At 42.7% G+C, this 19764-nt stretch overlaps 1 protein-coding gene across 1 annotated transcript in view; it reads right to left on the reverse strand.

Moving 5' to 3' along the window:
- The window catches only part of SUCO (SUN domain containing ossification factor), a 163867-nt gene extending 145467 nt beyond the window's left edge, over positions 1–18400 (reverse strand). Inside the window, exon 1 of the mRNA XM_073592035.1 lies at positions 17855–18400. Coding sequence (XP_073448136.1) covers positions 17855–18400 — 546 coding nt within the window. The remainder of the gene's footprint in view (positions 1–17854) is intronic.
- Between the last annotated feature and the right edge of the window lie 1364 nt (positions 18401–19764).

Genomic DNA, 19764 nt, shown 5'->3' on the forward strand with positions numbered 1-19764 from the left:
GGAGAGGAGTCTGCTGAGGACGGATGGAGGGAGTCTGGTGGAGCAAGGAATAGGGTAAGTATTCCAGCCTATTCCAATACCCCTAGATTGAACAAGCATTATACCTTTGTAGTATGAGTGGGGGTGGGGCGCCACTGCAAGGATATGTCTTTCTTATGCCCTGAGTTGGGCATTATTAGCTAGGCAGGTTTCTGATTTCAGAAACCTTTTTTTTTCTCCTTTTTTGCCTAGTACCTAAATTTAGATGTGAAGTATCAGGGTGTGTTGTGATGTTTCACAGCAAGTCGCAGTTGTGCTTTCATATTTTCACGCACTCCTTGCATCTGTTGAACCAGCTGGCTTTTTTGAAAGCTTTTAAACACAGCTTGCTGAAGGCATTTTTTTTTCATTGCAGATTCAGGATGCTTGTGGTTTTCTATAGGAATGCCTTAAACTGCAATGCGCCCGTTATTTTTATTTTCAGACAAAGATCCTATTTCTTTGGGTAATATGTGCTCCTCTGGTAAAACTGGCATCCCTGTTTTTTACTTTGCATCCAGCAGTTACGGTTTAGCGAAAGTGTGAAAATGTTAATTGAACTCTTTAGTTCGGTTATCTGTAGGAGTTTTCCTACACGTTTGCATTGCAGTTTGCGCAGTTCTAAATCTATCTTTAGAGATGCTCCGTTCACCAAAATACCTCTAACATTCTGTGGACATTTGTCTACCCTGAAAAGAGCCAGCTGCACGCAATGTTTGGGGTGAGGTTTCTCAACAGATACCATGCGCTTTGCTATCAGTTATGGGTGTCTTCCCTGCACTAGTCATTAGGGGGATTAACAAAGGGAAATATTATGGCTTGAAGTATTGCTCAAAGGAATATTTTAGAAAATGTTGTGATCAGTATTGTGCATTTCTTCTGCCATTTTTAAAGGGGTAAAACCACAACAGTAAAAGCAGTCTGTATATGCAGTAAAGCAACTTGTCATAAAAAGCACCAGGAAAGTCCTTGACTGTGGTACAGTACTGAAACTACACTCCAGGGTCTCACCGAATACTTGGTGGAGCTATTCTCCTCAACTCCTGAACACTGTCCATCTTGGCACAAAAAAGTGGGCAGAACAGCAAAGAAGTTCTAGAGGGAGGAAGGGAATGAGGCACCCGCGGTCTCACCCTCGGTAATAAACTTTAATGAAAATGTCACAAAAATCACACAAATATATTAAAAACACAGACTACACAGAAAGTAAAAAAAGTAAGGGACAACGTTGTTGCTTAAAAGCAAACACTCCTCACATGCTTACCACAATCTGAGACCGAGGCATAGGACAGATCAGTGTACAGTAAAGAACCAGGCAGGGAATAGCAGGAGACCACAATGGTGTCAGCCTGGATCAGGCTTTACTCAAACAGTGTGGACGTCTGTTCACACCATGGGCCTTCGGCTTGGTAGGTATCTGCTAATGACTCTAAATGATAAGTGACAGACTCCCCTGTCCCCAATGGGCCAGCAGCATCAATGGTGACCAGGTGTCCAGATATAATCTGGGTGTCACCGTGTACCCTTAATGTGGAAGGTACAGTAAGAGAACAGGCAAGTGTGAGTGGCCCACCAGCAGTCACAGTTAAGGTTCTAGGCTTAAAGTGGAAGTAAACCCATCCATAAAACCGTTTCTTTTCCGGCATGTGCCGGAAATGTAACACTCCCATTGGTTGTGCTCTCAACCAAACTGTCAAACCATCCAATGGCTGGTGTATAACTGATCACATGTGCAGCATCATGGCAGCTGTTGATTAAACAGAGGCAAAGATGGCAGTTTCCTTGAGTAAAAACGATAGGAGGCTTTACTTACACTTTAAGGTGTGAGCAGAGGTCCACCCTGCTGTGTATCGCCTGTGACAGGGGGACACCATCGTGGTTTCCCGCTATTACACCCTGCCTGGTTCTTTACTGTACTTTTATCTCACCTATGCCTCTGTTTTAGATTGTGGTAAGCATGTGAGGAGTGTGCGCTTTTGAGCGACAATGTTGTCTTAGTTTTTTTTTTCTTTCCGTGTAGTCTGTTTTTGGTGTGTGTGTGTGTGTGTGTGTGTGTGTGATTTTTGTGACATTTTCATTGATTAAAGTTTATTACTGAGGGTGGGGCTGCAGGTGCCTCATTCCCTTCATCCTTTTGGGGCTCTCCCCACTTTTTTTTTTTTTGTGCCAATATGCAGTAAAACCATGCTTGTTAAACTCATGGAACCTAAGGGTTAATCCTGCACATTGTTTAAAAAGGCTGTTTGATCCTGTCTTCTCTGATCCTCCTGTTCCTCCACTGTCCCTAAACCATCTCCTGATAAGACAGTCTTTGGCATCACACTGCACATGCTCAGTTTGGTGTGTGTGTGTGTGTGTGTGTGTGTGTGTGTGTGTGTGTGTGTGTTTGTTTTTTTTTTTTGTTTTTTTTTTCCCCCCTCCTCTTGGGTGGGTGCATGTGATCATCACTGTCCAGACAGGGGCAGGGCTCCTGCAGCCTCATAGGACAGTCAGAGTAGAATAAAATCTCCTTCTACAAGCTTTGGCCAGAAACTGATAGAAGTCACAAGACTGCTGTAACTGCCGGGAAAAGGCATTTAGCAGTTTTATATTTACTAAAAGAATTGCAGTTCCATGTGCTGTGTACTGTGGGAGACCAGATATAGAGAATGCAGGATCCTGGGTTTAGTAACACTTTAAGTGAGCGCTGTTTATAATACAAGTCTTATGCGGTGGTATATCAGCCGCGCCATAAATATGCCATAAGTGTCTGATCGCCTGTGCCAAAGTATGAGGCACTTTTGCCAATGTTCGAATTTAAAAACCATTCTAAAATGGTCACCAAGTGGTGTAAATGCTATAGTGAGGAGGGGTGGACAGAGATGATTAGCACTTCAGCAAGGGAAGAGGGAGATGTGTTTGAATGACCAGCAATGTAGGAAGGAGAGAAAAATTAGGCTGGGTATAAATGGTTGCGTGTGGTTGTGTGTGTGGGGTGTTTTGTTTTTTGTTTTTTTTTTTTTTTTTTTTTAATTTTCCCTTCTTCATCCAGCCGGCAGGCTGAACATAAAATGAACAGATTCCCCCATGCACAAAGTGAGCTGGGTGGAGGAATCCCCCTGCTGGGACATTATATTCTGACTGTCCACTGTTAGAATACACTGATTAGCAGTGATCGTTTTCCAGCTTGTTCCTTCAGCAGAAGTCACTCTAACGATTGACTTCTGTCAAACCGGGACAGCCACACAGATCGAAAATCCGTCCAGTCCCTGCTATACTGGACAAATTTTCAATCCATCTGTACGTAGCTTTAGGATGATTGCTGCAAAAGATTATCTCTTGTTTACAGCAAAATTGAAGTAGGCGCACTTGAAACTGAAGCACCACCATGCGATTCATTAATTGGGATGCACCACTTCATAGATTTTATTACAGGAAGCACCAATTGTGTGAATCTAGAAATTGGTGCAATTTTTGAATGCGCCAGTCTTTGTTAATTTCCCTTATTTTGTATTCGGGAGATGACACGCCAGCGTTTTATGCCTGCAGTTTACATGCAAAAATGCACAATCAAAAATGTACTTCCAGCTTTATAATGTATGAAGTATGATGATTTTAACCATGGTTTCCCAGAAGACAAAAAATGATGACAATATGGTTTAGAATGCATTAAACACAAAAAAAAAAGCTGAAAATTCACATAACCCACTCGGTATTTCCTAACACACAACTGAAATGATCCCCTAGTACCCCAAAACAATTCTAAGTGCCCATTCATACTGATTCACTTTTTCCTAATGCCTTTTCTATTGAAATGAATAGAAATGCATGTCTGCGTACATTTGCACAATTTTACCACTGGCATGGATTTTGATGCATTTGCTATATTTTAATTGGAAAACTGATCAGGAAGGAATGGGATTAAGGACTCCTATACACAGCATTTTATTTGTCTCATTACTGCTTATCTTTCTCTGTAAGTATCGATGGGAATGCCACTTGATCCAGCCCAAGAGTTTAACTGCAGGTCAGATTTATCTGTGATCAGACTCTGAATCATCTTAAACACATGCAAAATGCATCTGAAAGCATGTGGCATTTGCCCATCTACACATGCCTTAAGGCAGTGGTCATCAACCCTGTCCTCGGGACCCACTAACAGGCCAGGTTTGCAAGATAACTGAAATACATCACAGGTGATATCATTTGCTGCTCAGTGATTGCAGTATTCTAGTCTGCATCTCCCCAAGGTAATACATAAAACCTGGCCTGTTAGTGGACCCTGAGGACAGGGTTGATGACCACTGCCTTAAGGCTCCATTCACACATGATTGCAGGCAGAATCTCCTCGATTCCGCCCCGTGATTTGAAATGGCTGCAAAACACATAAGCTTTTAGCAGTGTTTAGGAGCTGCCACGTTTAGGTGAGGTTAAACCTCCCTCTCCTGAACATGGAAGAATCGCATTCGGGATAGGAACCCCTATTCCCTAATGTTTTATATTTTTTATATATATATATGTGTGTGTGTATGTGTGTGTATATATATATATATATATATATATATATATATATATATATATATATATATATATATATATATATATATATATATATATATATATATATATATATATATATATATATATATATATATATATATGTATATAATATATGTCTATGTAATAAACAAACATGGTTGTCTCCACACACCTATTCTGTATAAATGGAAATTCATTCATGAAAGCAATACTTTTCTAACACTTGATCTCCTGATTTACATGTTCTACATATTCTATTTTTCACATGTAGATTGAAAACATTTTATTACTTTTTAAAAAAAAAACAAAAAAAAAAATACATAGTTAATTATATATTATACTGATGTTTTAAAACATACCATTGAACGAAGCAGGATTTTCATTCAAAGTTAACTTTTTCTTTTTATATTCCTTTCTATTCTAGGTTACCACCTGGCCATGTGTTCTGCAATGAAGACACTGTCCTTCCTTCAACCCAATCTGCACACAATGAGCATTCGGTAAATGAAGATGAGCATGTGAAGAAAGAGGTGTGTATTTGAATTTAGTGATAAGGAATAATATGATCATGCCGGCCCACACTAACATTCCAAAGGTCTTGGCGCTAGCTCCAAAAAGTAAGGAGCCAGCACCAATGGGTTTTAGATCTCACATGCTGTGTAGCAGGGTGGATAAAAATCAACGATTTAAAAAAAAAAAATCAAAACTTTTTTTTTTTATTTATTTAACCATTTAACCACTTCAGCCCCGGAAGGTTTTACCCCCTTCCTGACCAGAGCACTTTTTACAATTCGGCACTGCGTCGCTTTAACTGCTAATTGCGCGGTCATGCAATGCTGTACCCAAACAAAATTTGCGTCCTTTTCATCCCACAAATAGAGCTTTCTTTTGATGGTATTTGATCACCTCTGCCGTTTTTATTTTTTGCGCTATAAACGGAAAAAGACCGAAAATTTTGAAAACAAAATGATATTTTCTACTTTTTGTTATAAAAAAAATCCAATAAACTCAATTTTAGTCATACATTTAGGCTAAAATGTATTCGGCCACATGTCTTTGGTAAAAAAAAATGTCAATAAGTGTATATTTATTGGTTTGCGCAAAAGTTATAGCGTCTACAAACTAGGGTACATTTTCTGGAATTTACACAGCTTTTATTTTATGACTGCCTATGTCATTTCATGAGGTGCTAAAATGGCAGGGCAGTACAAAACCCCCCCAAATGACCCCATTTTGGAAAGTAGACACCCCAAGGAAATTGCTGAGAGGCATGTTGAACCCATTGAATATTTATTTTTTTTTTGTCCCAAGTGATTGAATAATGACAAAAAAAAAAAAAAAATTACAAAAAGTTGTCACTAAATGATATATTGCTCACACAGGCCATGCGCATATGTGGAATTGCACCCCAAAATACATTTAGCTGCTTCTCCTGAGTACGGGGATACCACATGTGTGGGACTTTTTGGGAGCCTAGCCGCGTACGGGGCCCCGAAAACCAAGCACCGCCTTCAGGATTTCTAAGGGCGTAAAGTTGTGATTTCACTCCTCACTACCTATCACATTTTTGAAGGCCATAAAATGCCCAGATGGCACAAAACCCCCCCAAATGACCCCATTTTGGAAAGTAGGCACCCCAAGCTATTTGCTGAGAGGCATGTTGAGTCCATGGAATATTGTATTTTTTGACACAAGTTGCGGGAAAGTGACAATTTTTTTTTTTTGCACAAAGTTGTCACTAAATGATATATTGCTCAAACATGCCATGGGCATATGTGGAATTACACCCCAAAATACATTCTGCTGCTTCTCCTGAGTACGGGGATACCACATGAGTGGCACTTTTTGGGTGCCTAGCTTCATACGGGGCCCCAAAATCCAATCACCGCCTTCAGGATTTCTAAGAGCGTTAATTTTTGATTTCACTCCTCACTACGCATCACAGTTTTGAAGGCCATAAAATGCCAAGATAGCACAAAACCCCCCAAAATGACCCCATTTTGGAAAGTAGACACCCCAAGCTATTTGCTGAGAGGCATGGTGAGTATTTTGCAGCTCTCATTTGTTTTTGAAAATGAAGAAAGACAAGAAAAACATATTTTTTTTTTCTTTTTTCAAATTTCAAAAGTTTGTGACAAAAAGTGAGGTCTGCAAAATACTCACTATACCTCTCAGCAAATAGCTTGGGGTGTCTACTTTCCAAAATGGGGTCATTTGGGGGGGGGGTTTGTGCCATCTGGGCATTCCATGGCCTCCGAAACTGTGATAGGCAGTGAAGAGTGAAATCAAAAATTTACGCCCTTAGAAAGCCTGAAGGCGGTGCTTGGTTTTCGGGGTCCCGTACGCGGCTAGGCTCCCAAAAAGTCTCACACATGTGGTATCCCCGTACTCAGGAGAAGCAACAGAATGCATTTTGGGGTGTAATTTCACATATTCCCATGGCATGTTTGAGCAATATATCATTTAGTGACAACTTTGTGCAAAAAAAAAAAAAAAAAATTGTCTTTTTCCCGCAACTTGTGTCACAATATAAAATATTCCATGGACTCGACATGCCTCTCAGCAAATAGCTTGGGGTGTCTACTTTCCAAAATGGGGTCATTTGGGGGGGGGTTTGAAATGTCCTGGCATTTTATGCACAACATTTAGAAGCTTATGTCACACATCACCCACTCTTCTAACCACTTGAAGACAAAGCCCTTTCTGACACTTTTTGTTTACATGAAAAAATTATTTTTTTTGCAAGAAAATTACTTTGAACCCCCAAACATTATATATTTTTTTAAAGCAAATGCCTTACAGATTAAAATGGTGGGTGTTTCATTTTTTTTTTTTTCACACAGTATTTGCGCAGCGATTTTTCAAACGCATTTTTTGGGGAAAAAACACACTTTTTAAAATTTTAATGCACTAAAACACACTATATTGCCCAAATGTTTGATGAAATAAAAAAGATGATCGTAGGCCGAGTACATGGATACCAAACATGACATGCTTTAAAATTGCGCACAAACGTGCAGTGGCGACAAACTAAATACATTTTTAAAAGCCTTTAAAAGCCTTTACAGGTTACCACTTTAGATTTACAGAGGAGGTCTACTGCTAAAATTACTGCCCTCGATCTGACCTTCGCGGTGATACTTCACATGCATGGGACAATTGCTGTTTACATTTGATGGCAGACCGACGCTTGCGTTCGCCTTTGCGCGAGAGCAGGGGGGGACAGGGGTGCTTTTTTTTTTTTTTTTTTTTTTTTTTTTTTTTTTTTTTTTCTTTATTAATTTTTTAATTTTTTTTCTTATTTTTAAACTGTTCCTTTCATTTTTATTTTTTTTTTATCATTTTTATTGTTACCTCAGGGAATGTAAATATCCCCTATGATAGCAATAGGTAGTGACAGGTACTCTTTTTTGAAAAAATTGGGGTCTATTAGACCCTAGATCTCTCCTCTGCCCTCAAAGCATCTGACCACACCAAGATCGGTGTGATAAAAAACTTTCCCAATTTCCCAATGGCGCTGTTTGCATCCGGCGAAATCTAAGTCATGAAATGCTCGTAGCTTCCGGTTTCTTAGGCCATAGAGATGATTGGAGCCACTCTGGTCAGCTGGCCGAATCACTGGCTGCATTCTCAGGTTCCCTGTTGGGCCAGGAGAGCCAGAGAAAAACATGGAAAACTGCTGGGGAGTATAGATCTGATCGGATCAGATATCGATCCGTTCAGATACTATAGCACTAAGGGAGGTGTATGCTGCGTGCGTGGGTTTTAGCGGTACTGGCGCTAACCTGACGCTGCCTGGGGCGACGCAGACCTTATCTGACCCTAAAAACGTAACTTATATCACCGCCGGGCAATTAGGGGGTTAAACCTTTATAAGGTAATAAACGGCGGGTGCCCTAAAACTATAATAAACTGTAATAAACTACAAAAAACAAACTAGCTAACCAGCGTCACCCGTAACACTTATACGGTGATCGCTGGTGAAAGGGTTAACTAGGGGGCAATCAAGGGGTTAAAACCTTTAGCAGGTAGTATATGGGGGTCCCTGTCGCTATAAAACACTGACAGCGAACCTATATACTTACCTCCCTAACTAGCGTCACCTGTGTCACTAATACAGCGATCAGAAAAACGATCGCTTAGCGACACTGGCGACGGGGGGTAATCAAGGGGTTAACTTTTATTAGGGGGGGTTAGGGGGGTACCCTGGATCTAAGGGGGGGTACCCTAGACCTAAAGGGGGCTAACCTAACTGCCCTAACACTTGTAACTGACACAAACTGACACCAATGCAAAAAAAAAAAAAACTGCTATTGGTGTCAGAGTGACAGGGGGTACAGGGGGGTGATCGGGGGCTGACTGGGGGGTGAAAAGTGTGCCTTCGTGTTCTACTGTAAGTGTAGTGTTGGTGCACTTACTTGGATGTCTTCTCTCCTCTGCGCCGGGACGAAAAGACCGGCTCGAGGAGGGATGACATCACTTCCTTTCCCTCTGTTTACATTACAGAGGGAAAGGAAGCGTTTTCATTCGCCGGGAGCGATCGGGAGGGGGTGGCCATCAATGGATGGCCTCCCCCTGACCTTTCATCGCCCGCGAACGAGAGCCGACGACCGCCTATGGCACCGGGGGGGGGGTCCGATCGGACCCCCCACCCGCGGGAGGCAGATCACGTATGGGTACGTGATTTTGCCTGCCCGTGCCATTCTGCCGCCGTATATGTGCGTTAGGCGGTCGGCAAGTGGTTAAGGACCGAGCCTCTTTCTGAGATTTGGTGTTTACACGTTTTAAAAACTGTTTTTTTTTTTTGCTAGAAAATTACTTAGAACCCCCAAACATATATATTTTTTTCGATCACCCTAGAGAATAAAATGGCAGTCATTGCAATACTTTCTGTCACACCGTATTTGCGCATCGGTCTTATAAGCGCACTTTTGCACTTTTTTTTAATTAAAAAATAAGACAACAGTAAAGTTAGCCCAATTTTTTTTTTTTTAATTGTGAAAGATAATGTTGAGCAAAGTAAATTGATTCAGAATGTGTCACACTTCAAAATTGTGCCTGCTTGTGGAATGACGACAAACTTGCCCTTAATCTCCATAGGCGAGGTTTAAAAAAATTCTACAGGTTGCATGTTTTGACTTGGAGAAGCTCTAGGGCTAGAATTATTGCTCTCACTCTACCGACTGCGGCGAAACCTCACATGTGGTTTAAACAGTTTTCATATGCGGGCGCTGCTCACGTGTGCGTTTGCTTCTGCACGCAAGCTCGGTGGGACGTGGCGCATTTGAAATTTTTTTTTTATTTTACACTGTTCTTTTAAAAAAAAAAAAAAAATGGTGTCACTTTTATTTCTATTACAAGGAATGTAAACATCCCCTGTAATAGAAAAAAAAGCATCACAGGACCTCTTAAATATGAGCTCTGGGTTCAAAAAGACCTCAAATCTCAAATTTGCACTAAAATGCAAAATGCAATTAAAAAAAAAAACCCTTTAAAGCGGAGATTCGCTGAAAAAAAATATTAAAAGCCAGCAGCTACAAATACTGCAGCTGCTGACTTTTAATATATGGACACTTACCTGTTCAGGGAGCCCGCGATGTTGGCAGCCGAAGCCAATCCGTCCTTCGGCTCTCGGCTGCTGCCGCTGCCATCCTTGGTAAGGAAATAAGGAAGTGAAGCCGTGCGGCTTCACTTCCCAGTTCCCTACTGCGCATGCGCGAGTCGCGCTGCGCGTCCTCTCAGGTCCCCGCTGTGTTCTGTGTCTCACAGAATACAGCGGGGGAGGACGGGGTAGGCGCCGGAAGTGGCATAGGTCACCGCAAGCACCGCAGTGATCTATGCCAGGAAGTGGGAGCAAATACCTGTATTAGACAGTTATCTGCTCCTTCCTCCCCCCTGAAAGGTGCCAAATGTGACACTAGAGGGGGGGAGGAATGCAAAAAGTGGAAGTTTTTAAGAGCTATTGGCAGAAGTGACGTTGCTTCCGCCCCGGCAGTGGTATAGAGACAGGTGGGGGCACGTCTCCATACCAAGCCAGGGAGCAGACCTGATTGCCTCTGCTGTTACCGATGACTGACTCCGGTAAGCAGCGGAGCCATCGGTAAATCCTGCCGTCGATTTAAAAGTGATCTTGTGGCGAATCCGCCACAGCGACCAATTTTATCGGAAGTCGGACCACTCTACCACTCTACCACCACACTAAAGTGAATGGGACTGTCGGTGAGTCAAAAGCAGGTCAGAGGTGGAGCCGCTGCGGGGCAGAGATGACCATGGCTCTTTTATGATTTAATTCAAGCCATTTTACTAGTGATTTAAATTGACTCGATTTAAATCAAATCCACCCTGCTGTGTATGTAGAAGGGACTGTTCTGCTCACTACATGTAGGGCCTGTGTTGACTTTTTTTTTTTTTCTTCATATTTATATGGGATTTATAACCTGCTTTAGATCAGTTTACCTTTCTAATCTTATACCCAAACTGTGATTAACATTAACACCACCAAATACACCACTCTGCTCTAGTGATTGCGGTTTTTACAACTGTCATGCCAGTGGATGCAGGCAGTGTAGATGCTGCTGTTTATAGTGCTGGTGCTCTGCAGGCTCAGTTTAGGGCTTTCTCTACCTCTGCTGATCACATTAAGGTTAATGTGACTTCCAGTAGAACACTTTGAACACTTTTGCCCCATTGCTAGGACTTGAAGCCCTGCAGCACTAGCCAGGGGTGATTCTAGGACTTTCTCTGCAAATATGGGAGAACAGAGATTACAGTGTGGACTCTATGGAAGTTGTTACATCCAGGAGACCGGTGCAAATACATTATCAGGTGCAGTGGTCACATTCCTATCCTTGCACAGGGCATCATGGTTACCAGGGGACTTTCAGCTGCCATGACTGTTTGTGTGCTGAAGAAAACAGATGACTAGAGGAACGATAGTATGTTGCTTTCTTGTGTAATTAGCAGGCTGTATTTTTGACTGTCCTTACCCCTTTTGTGTTGCTGCTAATACAGTAGAGGCTTAGATCTTGCTATGCTTTCTGGCAGGGTTGCCTGGATCTCAAAACTGGTTGCAGAGAATTGCATTTTGTGTGGCAGGAAAACTTTTCCTATACAGTGCCTTGAAAACGTATTCATACCCTTTGAAATTTTGTCATGGTACAACCAAAAACCTAAATGTATTTTATTGGGATTTTATGTGATAGACCAACACTAACTGGCACATAATTGTGAAGTGAAAGGAACATGATCATTGGTTTTTAATTTTTTTTTTTTTTTACAAATATATGGAAAGTGTAGTGTGCATTTGTATTCAGCCCCCCTGAGTCAATACTTTGTATAACCACCTTTTGCTGCAATTACAACTGCAAGTCTTTTTGGGGATGTCTCTACCAGCTTTAGACATCTAGAGTGAAATTTTTGCCCATTCTTTGCAAAATAGTTCAAGCTCTGTTAGATTGGATGGAGAGCGTCTGTGAACAGCAATTTTCATGTCTTGCCACAGATTGTTAATTAGATTTAGGTCTGGACTTTGACTTGGCCATTCTAACACATGACTATGCTTTGATCTGAACCATTCCATTTTAGCTCTGGCTGTATGTTTAGAGTCGTCATCCTGCTGGAAGGTGAACCTCCGCCCCAGTCTCTCATGTCTTTTGCAGGCTCTAACAGGATTTCTTCTAACATTGCCCTGTATTTGGCTCCATCCATCTTCCCATCAACTGTGACCAGCTTTCCTGTCCCTGCTGAAGAAAAGCATCTCCAAAACATGATGCTGCCACTAGCATGTTTCACAGTGGGGATGGTGTGTTCAGGGTGATGTGCAGTGTTAGTTTTCCGCCACACATAGCATTTTGCTTTTAGGCCAAAAAGTAGAATTTTGGTCTCATCTGACCAGAGCACCTTCTTCCACATGTTTGCTGTGTCCCCGACATGGCTTCTCACAAACTGCAAACAGGACTTCTTATGGCTTTCTTTCAACAATGGCTTTCTTCTTACCACTCTTATATAATGGGCAGATTTGTGGAGTGCACGACTAATAGTTGTCCTGTGGACAGATTCACCCACCTAAGCTGTGAAACTCTGCAGTTCCCCCAGAGTTACCATGGGCCACTTGGCTGCTTCTCTGATTAATGCTCTCCTTTACTGGTCTGAAAGTTTAGGTGGACAGCCATGTCTTGGTAGGTTTGCAGTTGTGCCATACTCTTTCCATTTTCAGATGATGGATTGAACAGTACTCTGTGAAATGTTCAAAGCTTGGGCTATCTTTTTATAACCTAACCCTGCTTTAAACTTCTCCGCAGCTTTATCCCTGACCTGTCTGGTGTGTTCTTTGGCCTTCAAAATGCTGTTTGTTCACTAAGGTTCTCTAACAAACCTCTGAGGGCTTCACAGAACAGCTGAGATTAAATTACACACAAGTGGACTCTTTACTAATTAGGTGACTTTTTGTTTACACTAGATTGTAGTTAGGGGTATCGGCGTAAAGGGGGCTAAATATAAATGCACACCACTCTTTTCAGATATTTATTGGTAAAAATATAAAAACATTTTCCTTCCACTTCACAATTATGTGCCACTTTGTGTTGGTCTATCACTTAAGATCCCAATAAAATACAACCAAAACCATAAATGTTACATGACAAAATGTGGAAAATTTCAAGGGGTATGAATACTTTTTCAAGACACTGTATGTCTTTTTTAGCTGTTTATTTAGCTATTTGTCTGGACAGCTTGTAGAATACTGTCGCATTTACTGTTATTTGCATTCTTATAATGGTTGGAATATGGTTCACACTCTTACCTTTGAAAATGCACGATCAGTAAACTCTAAACGCTTTTTTTTTTTTTTTTCTTGTCCATTGTGTGACACAGGAAGTCTTTCACTTTGGCCCCTTTCCCACTGGGGTGGTTTGCAGGCGTTATTGCGCTAAAAATAGCGCCTGCAAACCAACCTAAAACTGCTGCTGCTGTTTCTCCAATGTGAAAGCCCGAGGGCTTTCACACTGAAGCGGTGCGCTGGCAGGAGAGAAAAAAAACTCCTGCAAACAGCATCTTTGGAGCGGTGAAGGAGCAGTGTATTCACCGCTCCTGCCCATTGAAATCAATGGGGCAGCGCGGCAATACTGCGGCTATACTGCCGCTGTAGCGGCGCTATGCAAGCGATTTTAACCCTTTCGGCCGCCAGCGGGGGTTAAAACCACACTGCTAGCGGCCGAATACCGCCACTAAAACGACGGTAAAGCGGTGCTAAAAATAACGCAGTTTTACCGCCGACGCCCCCACCACCCCAGTGTGAAAGGGGCCATGAAATGCAAACTGTAGGCCAGCCCTGGTTAACCCCTCTTACTACCAGTGACCTAGGTGGATGGATGACTTCCCTTCAGCTTTTGCTATGTGGAAGACCAACTTATTTTTGATAGCACCTTTTATTTTTTTTGAGGAATTGCAGACCTTCTTAAACAGTTGAACTACTCTGGTTGGGACAATGGTAAACCATATAAACTATAAGAGAGCCCCTATAAAACACTACCTCCAGTCATGCTCCAGTTTTTTGCTGGTGTCCTGGGTGGTTGGGTGTCTCTTCCTTCGCATTGCTGAGAAAGTCTTGAAATATTTTTGAGTACTTCCCCCTGCAACAGACTTAACAATCTACTCCTTATTCTAGACTGTGATGAGATGCAATTCATGAGGACTTTGTCTTTCCTAGAATCAAAATATTGTCTTTTGAATCCCCTCTTTTCATGGTCCTTACTCTCTCTACAGTGAAGTTTCTCACTGTAGAGAGTACAGTGAGATGGGTACTTTCTTGCATGAAAGTACCCATCACTGGAGGGTTATCAAGCAGGACGCTTATCCCTCTTCTGTTACTAAGCTGTTCTATTTCTGAGGAAGTCTCCTTGGATTCCTTCATCCTCCTTATTGTCTGAAAGGTGAATATTTCTATTACTAGGATTCCCACTCCTCACACCTCAGCAAATTATATTGTTCTTTACAGGGGTAGGTTGGAAGATTCCTAGGATCATATATTTAATTCTGGTTTGCCAGGTTACAGTGTTGCTACCACACCCCTGAAACACCTATGGGAGTTGTTTGGAAGGACTCTTTCTCATCTTTCTGGTTCTGGTCATCTTCTATTCCACCTTGCTTTATGATTACCCTTCCAGTCTCTCAACCACCTGTAGGTGGAAGAAAAACCATCCTGTTAACTCCATTAACTTAAAGTGGAACTTTAGTCAGAATTTGAAGTCCTGCTAGGTCACTTCAGGCTGGCCCCTTTTGCAGGTATAAGTGTCTATACTTTTTAAATCCACTAATACTGTCTCACCCTGCTCTGCACATGCTCAGTTGCTCTCCATGTTCAGGCACTGGTGAGTTTGTAGAGTCCGACCTGCTGAACGCCCTAAAGTGGAAATAAATCCTTCTATCCTTCTATCCCTTACAGCCAAGGAAGTTGCTTGTTTGATCTGCAACGGCCGTGGTGCTGCACATGTGACCAGTTATAACACTAGCCATTTGATGGTTTGACAGTTTGGTTAAGGAAACAAGCAAATGTGGCATTCCAGGAATGTAACTGTTTTTTGAAACCGTTAAATTGATGGGTTTAGTTCCACTTTATGATTTACTGCTGTCCATGGACTCTGGGCTTCAGCAGAATGGCAGCATCCAGCAAGAAGAAACAGGAGCAATGCTGGAGACAATTTACAGTGCACACTAATTTTGGTAGCATATTTAGTAATGTGGAATGTTTCTTCCTTGCTAATGAACATTATTTATCAAGTTGTTATGGGTAAAAATCTGTTTTAAAGCATATATCTATGAGCATTTAAAATCAATCTTATTTTCGTTTTTGCCATTTTAAATCTTTCTAGCCTACTCCTGTTAGACTGAGGGATTTTGAAGTTTGTAAATCCTCGCACAATAACTTTCTGTAATTCTTTGACATGTATTCACTGTGCCCTGTGAGTAGGCACTGCTGTGTCACACATTTCACAGAGCCTGCCTTCTGATCTACAGAGGTGCTGAGAGGAGGCGTTTTAGGAGGTAGATTTCAGTATGGGAATTGCAGCTTGCAGGCAGCAAGGGTACCATGGGATAGGTAGTCCATAGGATAGGCCCCTTTCACACGGGCTGTCAGATCTGGTCCACCTATCAATTTTTCAGGTGGATTTGTTTGGACCCTACATTGTCCTCTATAGAGCGGCGGACACTCGCCGCCATCCGATACTTTCCTGGTCCTGTTTTCCATCTGGCTGGTGGATCGGATGGAAACTGACGGATGTTTTTATCTGATTGTCCCATAGAGGAGAGAGGGACTGTGTCCATGTCATAGCTTTGAGGAAACGGAAATGCCATTCACCTGCTCAGCAGGGATCAGCGGAGAGATCCACTGCTGAGCATGCGGATTCTGCATAGCGGAGGGGCCCGGGTGGAAGTGGCCTTTGAAATTGAAAGTAAGCAACAGAGGAAAATCTGCAAAACGTGCAGGGAATCCAGGAAGTTTTGGAATCGGCCGTTACAACATGAGAGGAAATATTTTTTGGTAAGCTTGTATTGGTTTGTCTGTAATAACTGTTTGGATTGTTAATACTAATCTCAGGTTATAAAATATTTATATGCCGTGACCTTACAACCCCTTTTTATAGCTTAATTTTAGTTTAAGCACAAGGGGCGGTACTTGCATCCAGCTCTGAAAAAGGCTTTATGATGGGCAGAAGAATAAAGGTCCACCTCCTCTGTTCTTAGAGTGCCCTCCATTGCAGAAAGCTAGTAAGGGAGCAGGAAGGATGGGCATAGTCTGCATTCTTGACGAGAGCCTCTGACAGGTTCATTAGATCATGTTCAATCCGCAACATTGGAAGATTCTCTGCAAGGGTATGCGGGAGGCAGAGGAATAAAGATTTAAATGAAGAGAGCACCCACCAGTACAAGGAACCCTTCTCATTCAGTGCAAGTACCATCCTTCTGTGCTGAGTTATAAAAAAAAATTATCTGAACTTTACGTTTTTTTAAAGAAAAAAACATGTTCATGGCACGTACAAAAATCGTATTTTCTGCCTTTATTAATTGAAGGACACATCCGGATGTTTAGATATTGAACAATAAATAATTGTGCCACCCACAAGACACTAGGCACAAAGAGTGAACGATAAAAACTGAGGTATGCTGGGAGTAAAAGGGAATATCCTTGACTAGTATGCTTTTTTTGTTGGCAAAATCCTTCGGTAGGTGACTGTATTATGTGAAGACTTTGGGGTCAATTCACTAATGTTTACTGCACGTTTATCGCATGCGATAAATAAAGTTCAATCAAAACTATTATTCGGTATTTACTAGGACAAAAAAAGTGCTGGTAAATATCTCTTTAAAACGGAAAATTGAATACTTACCTTTCCATAATTTTCCTTTCCTGGTGCCTATCCATGGCAGCATACACATGGTTGGTTACCCCGCCCCCAACCAACCCACAGGACCAATTTAACTCTATAAATAAAGAGTCAGGCCCCCCCATGCGACATTCTTGTAACTAGACTCAAACATTTAAGGATTATATGTAAAAAAAAAAAGGAAGGGCGTATACTGCCATGGATAGGCACCAGGAAAGCAAAATTACGGAAAGGTAAGTATTCAATTTTCCGTTTTCCTGGTGCCTTCAAGGCAGCATACACATGGTTAATAACTCGCTCACAGGGAGGGTTGCTGCAAAAAAAACATCTTAATTTAAATTATAGAGCAGACAACTGCAAAGCTTTTTTCCCGAAGTCACAAGAAGTAAGCACGGCTGGATCTAGACTATAGTGGGTCATGAACGTGGTGAAGGATGACCAGCTTGCTGCACGGTAGAAAGTTTCCGGCGAGACTTGTGCTAATGCCGCCCTAGATGATGCCATACCCCGCGTTGAATGTGCATTGATTGATTTCAGAATCGGAAGACCACTAGCCCGATATGCTCTCTGAATGAGATGTACGATCCAACTTTCCAAAGTTGTCTTTGATGCTGCCATTCCCCTTCTTGCGCCCTTAGGGATCACAAAGAGTTGCTGACCTTTACGGAAGGGGTATGTTAGTCTAATGTAATGACTGAGAGTCCTTGCTACATCCAATTCGTGCAGCTTTGAGGGCTGATAAAGCCGAGACCTGAACCTTCAGTGAGCTAAGTCCCAGTCCTAGATCTAATCCTTTTTGAAGAAATTAAAGAACTTCATGGGTTCCTGGTTTTAATGGGTCGAAACTGTTAGCTTCTGCAAATTCCGAAAACTTGTCCCAAACGTTATAGTAGGTGCTATTGGTGGAAACTTTTCTGGCTTGAAGTCTGAATTACTCTGTGGGAGCTCCCTAATTTCTCCAGCTTTTCCCGCTCAACCTCCAGACCCTCAAATCCAGAACCTCTGGATGTGGATGGAAGAGGTTCTCCTGGGACAGAAGGTTGTGTTACTGGAAGTGTTAAGGGGTTGCAGAGGGAGAGCCTGGACAGCAGGGTAAAGCAGGATCTTCTTGGCCAGTAGGGGATGACCGCTAGGATGGTCATCCATTCTTCTGTTAGGTGCTGAAGGAACCTCAGAATCAGAGGGATCGGAGGGAATGCATATGCCAGTTGGAACTTCCATGGTTGGACGAGGGCATCCACTCCCGCTGAACCTCGGACTGGAAACCTCGTGAAAAAGCGGGGTGTCTTGGTGTTGAGAGGGGACGCAAAAAGGTCCACTTGAGGACTGCCCCATTGGTGGCAGATCCATTGGAAAACTTCCTGATTCAAGGACCACTCGTTGTTGTCGAACTTCCTTGATAGGCGATCTGCCGGGTGATTCTCGAAAGCTGGGATGTAAGACTCACTGAGGTTGGTGAGGTTCTCTTCTGCCCAGAGCATTATCGGGGCCACCTCGTTGGACAACGAATTGCTGTGTGTCCCCCCCTTGATTCTGGACATAGGCCACTGCTGACTTGTTATCCATCTGTAGCAAAATGGATTTGCCCCTCAGACAGGATGCCAGTTGCGATTTCGCCATCCAGGCTGCTCTGAGCTCCAAAATGTTGGACACCATGCCTTCCGAGTCGAACTGCCATTTTCCCTGGACCAACTGACCTTTGAAGTGGGCGCCCCAACCCAGACGACTTGCGTCTGATGTAAGAGTGGTCCAGGAGATGGGGCCAAGGGGACAGTGGTTTAGCAGGTTGTGAGGTCTTGTCCACCACCATAGACTGGATTTAATCGAACAAGTTATTAGGATTTTCTGGGATAGGGAGCTCCTTTTCCACTGGGAGAGGAATCCTCGCTGAAAAGTGTGGAGGTGCCACCGGGCCCATTTCACTACGGGAATGCAAGAGGAAAACGTTCCCAGAAGACTCGGGCAATTTGCTGCTGACAGTGTCTTGCTCGACATCACTCTCCCCACCTTGGCTATGAGTAGTGGGATCTTCTCCAGAGGGAGTGACACTGCTCTATTCGGGGTATTGAAAAAAGCTCCCAGATATATCGTTTCCCGAGCTGGAGCAAACTGACTCTTCGGATAGTTTATTGGCCAACCGTACTTGTTAACGTGTCCACTACCTCTTGTAGGTGGGTTTGGTGTGTCTCCTTGCGTTGAGACAGAATTAGGATGTCATCTAGGTAGTGTAAAATACATATTCCATTCTCCCGAAGAAGAGCTAGAATCGCTACCAATGCCCTTTTTACAAAGGTTCTGGGGGCAGTCGAGATGCCGAAAGGCAGACATTGATACTGAAGATGGAGTTCCCTGACTTGGAGCTGTAAGCAGGGCTGGAAATCGTGATGAATTGGAATATGGAGGTACGCGTCTCTGAGGTCTATAGAGACCATCCAATCCTCCGGCTGTACTGCTAGAATTACCGTATTGAGTGATTCCATTTTGGAGTGCTCCAGACTGAGGAAGCCTCCTGTTTTCTTGGGAACCAAAAGATTGGGGAATAGAACCTGAAAATTTTTCCAACTCTGGAACCGATATTACCACCTTCTTACGTATTAGTGTTTGAACGTATTGAATGAGAATCTCCCTTTTTTCTATTAAACTTGGGATCTTTGGTGGGCAGAAATGAACGAGGTGGGTGCCGACTGAACCTCCAGAAGTGGCCGTGGAGGACCGTGGACGTGACCAACTGATCTGTGCAAGATTCTACCCAAACTTTTGGCGAAGGCCCAGAGGCGAGCCCCCACTGGACTGGTTTGGCCGGCAGAGTGTCAAAAAGGTTTTTGGTTTTCTGGCGTAGTAGATG

Source organism: Aquarana catesbeiana, linkage group LG07 (genome assembly GCF_042186555.1).
Source record: "Aquarana catesbeiana isolate 2022-GZ linkage group LG07, ASM4218655v1, whole genome shotgun sequence".
Classification (NCBI taxonomy): domain Eukaryota; kingdom Metazoa; phylum Chordata; class Amphibia; order Anura; family Ranidae; genus Aquarana; species Aquarana catesbeiana.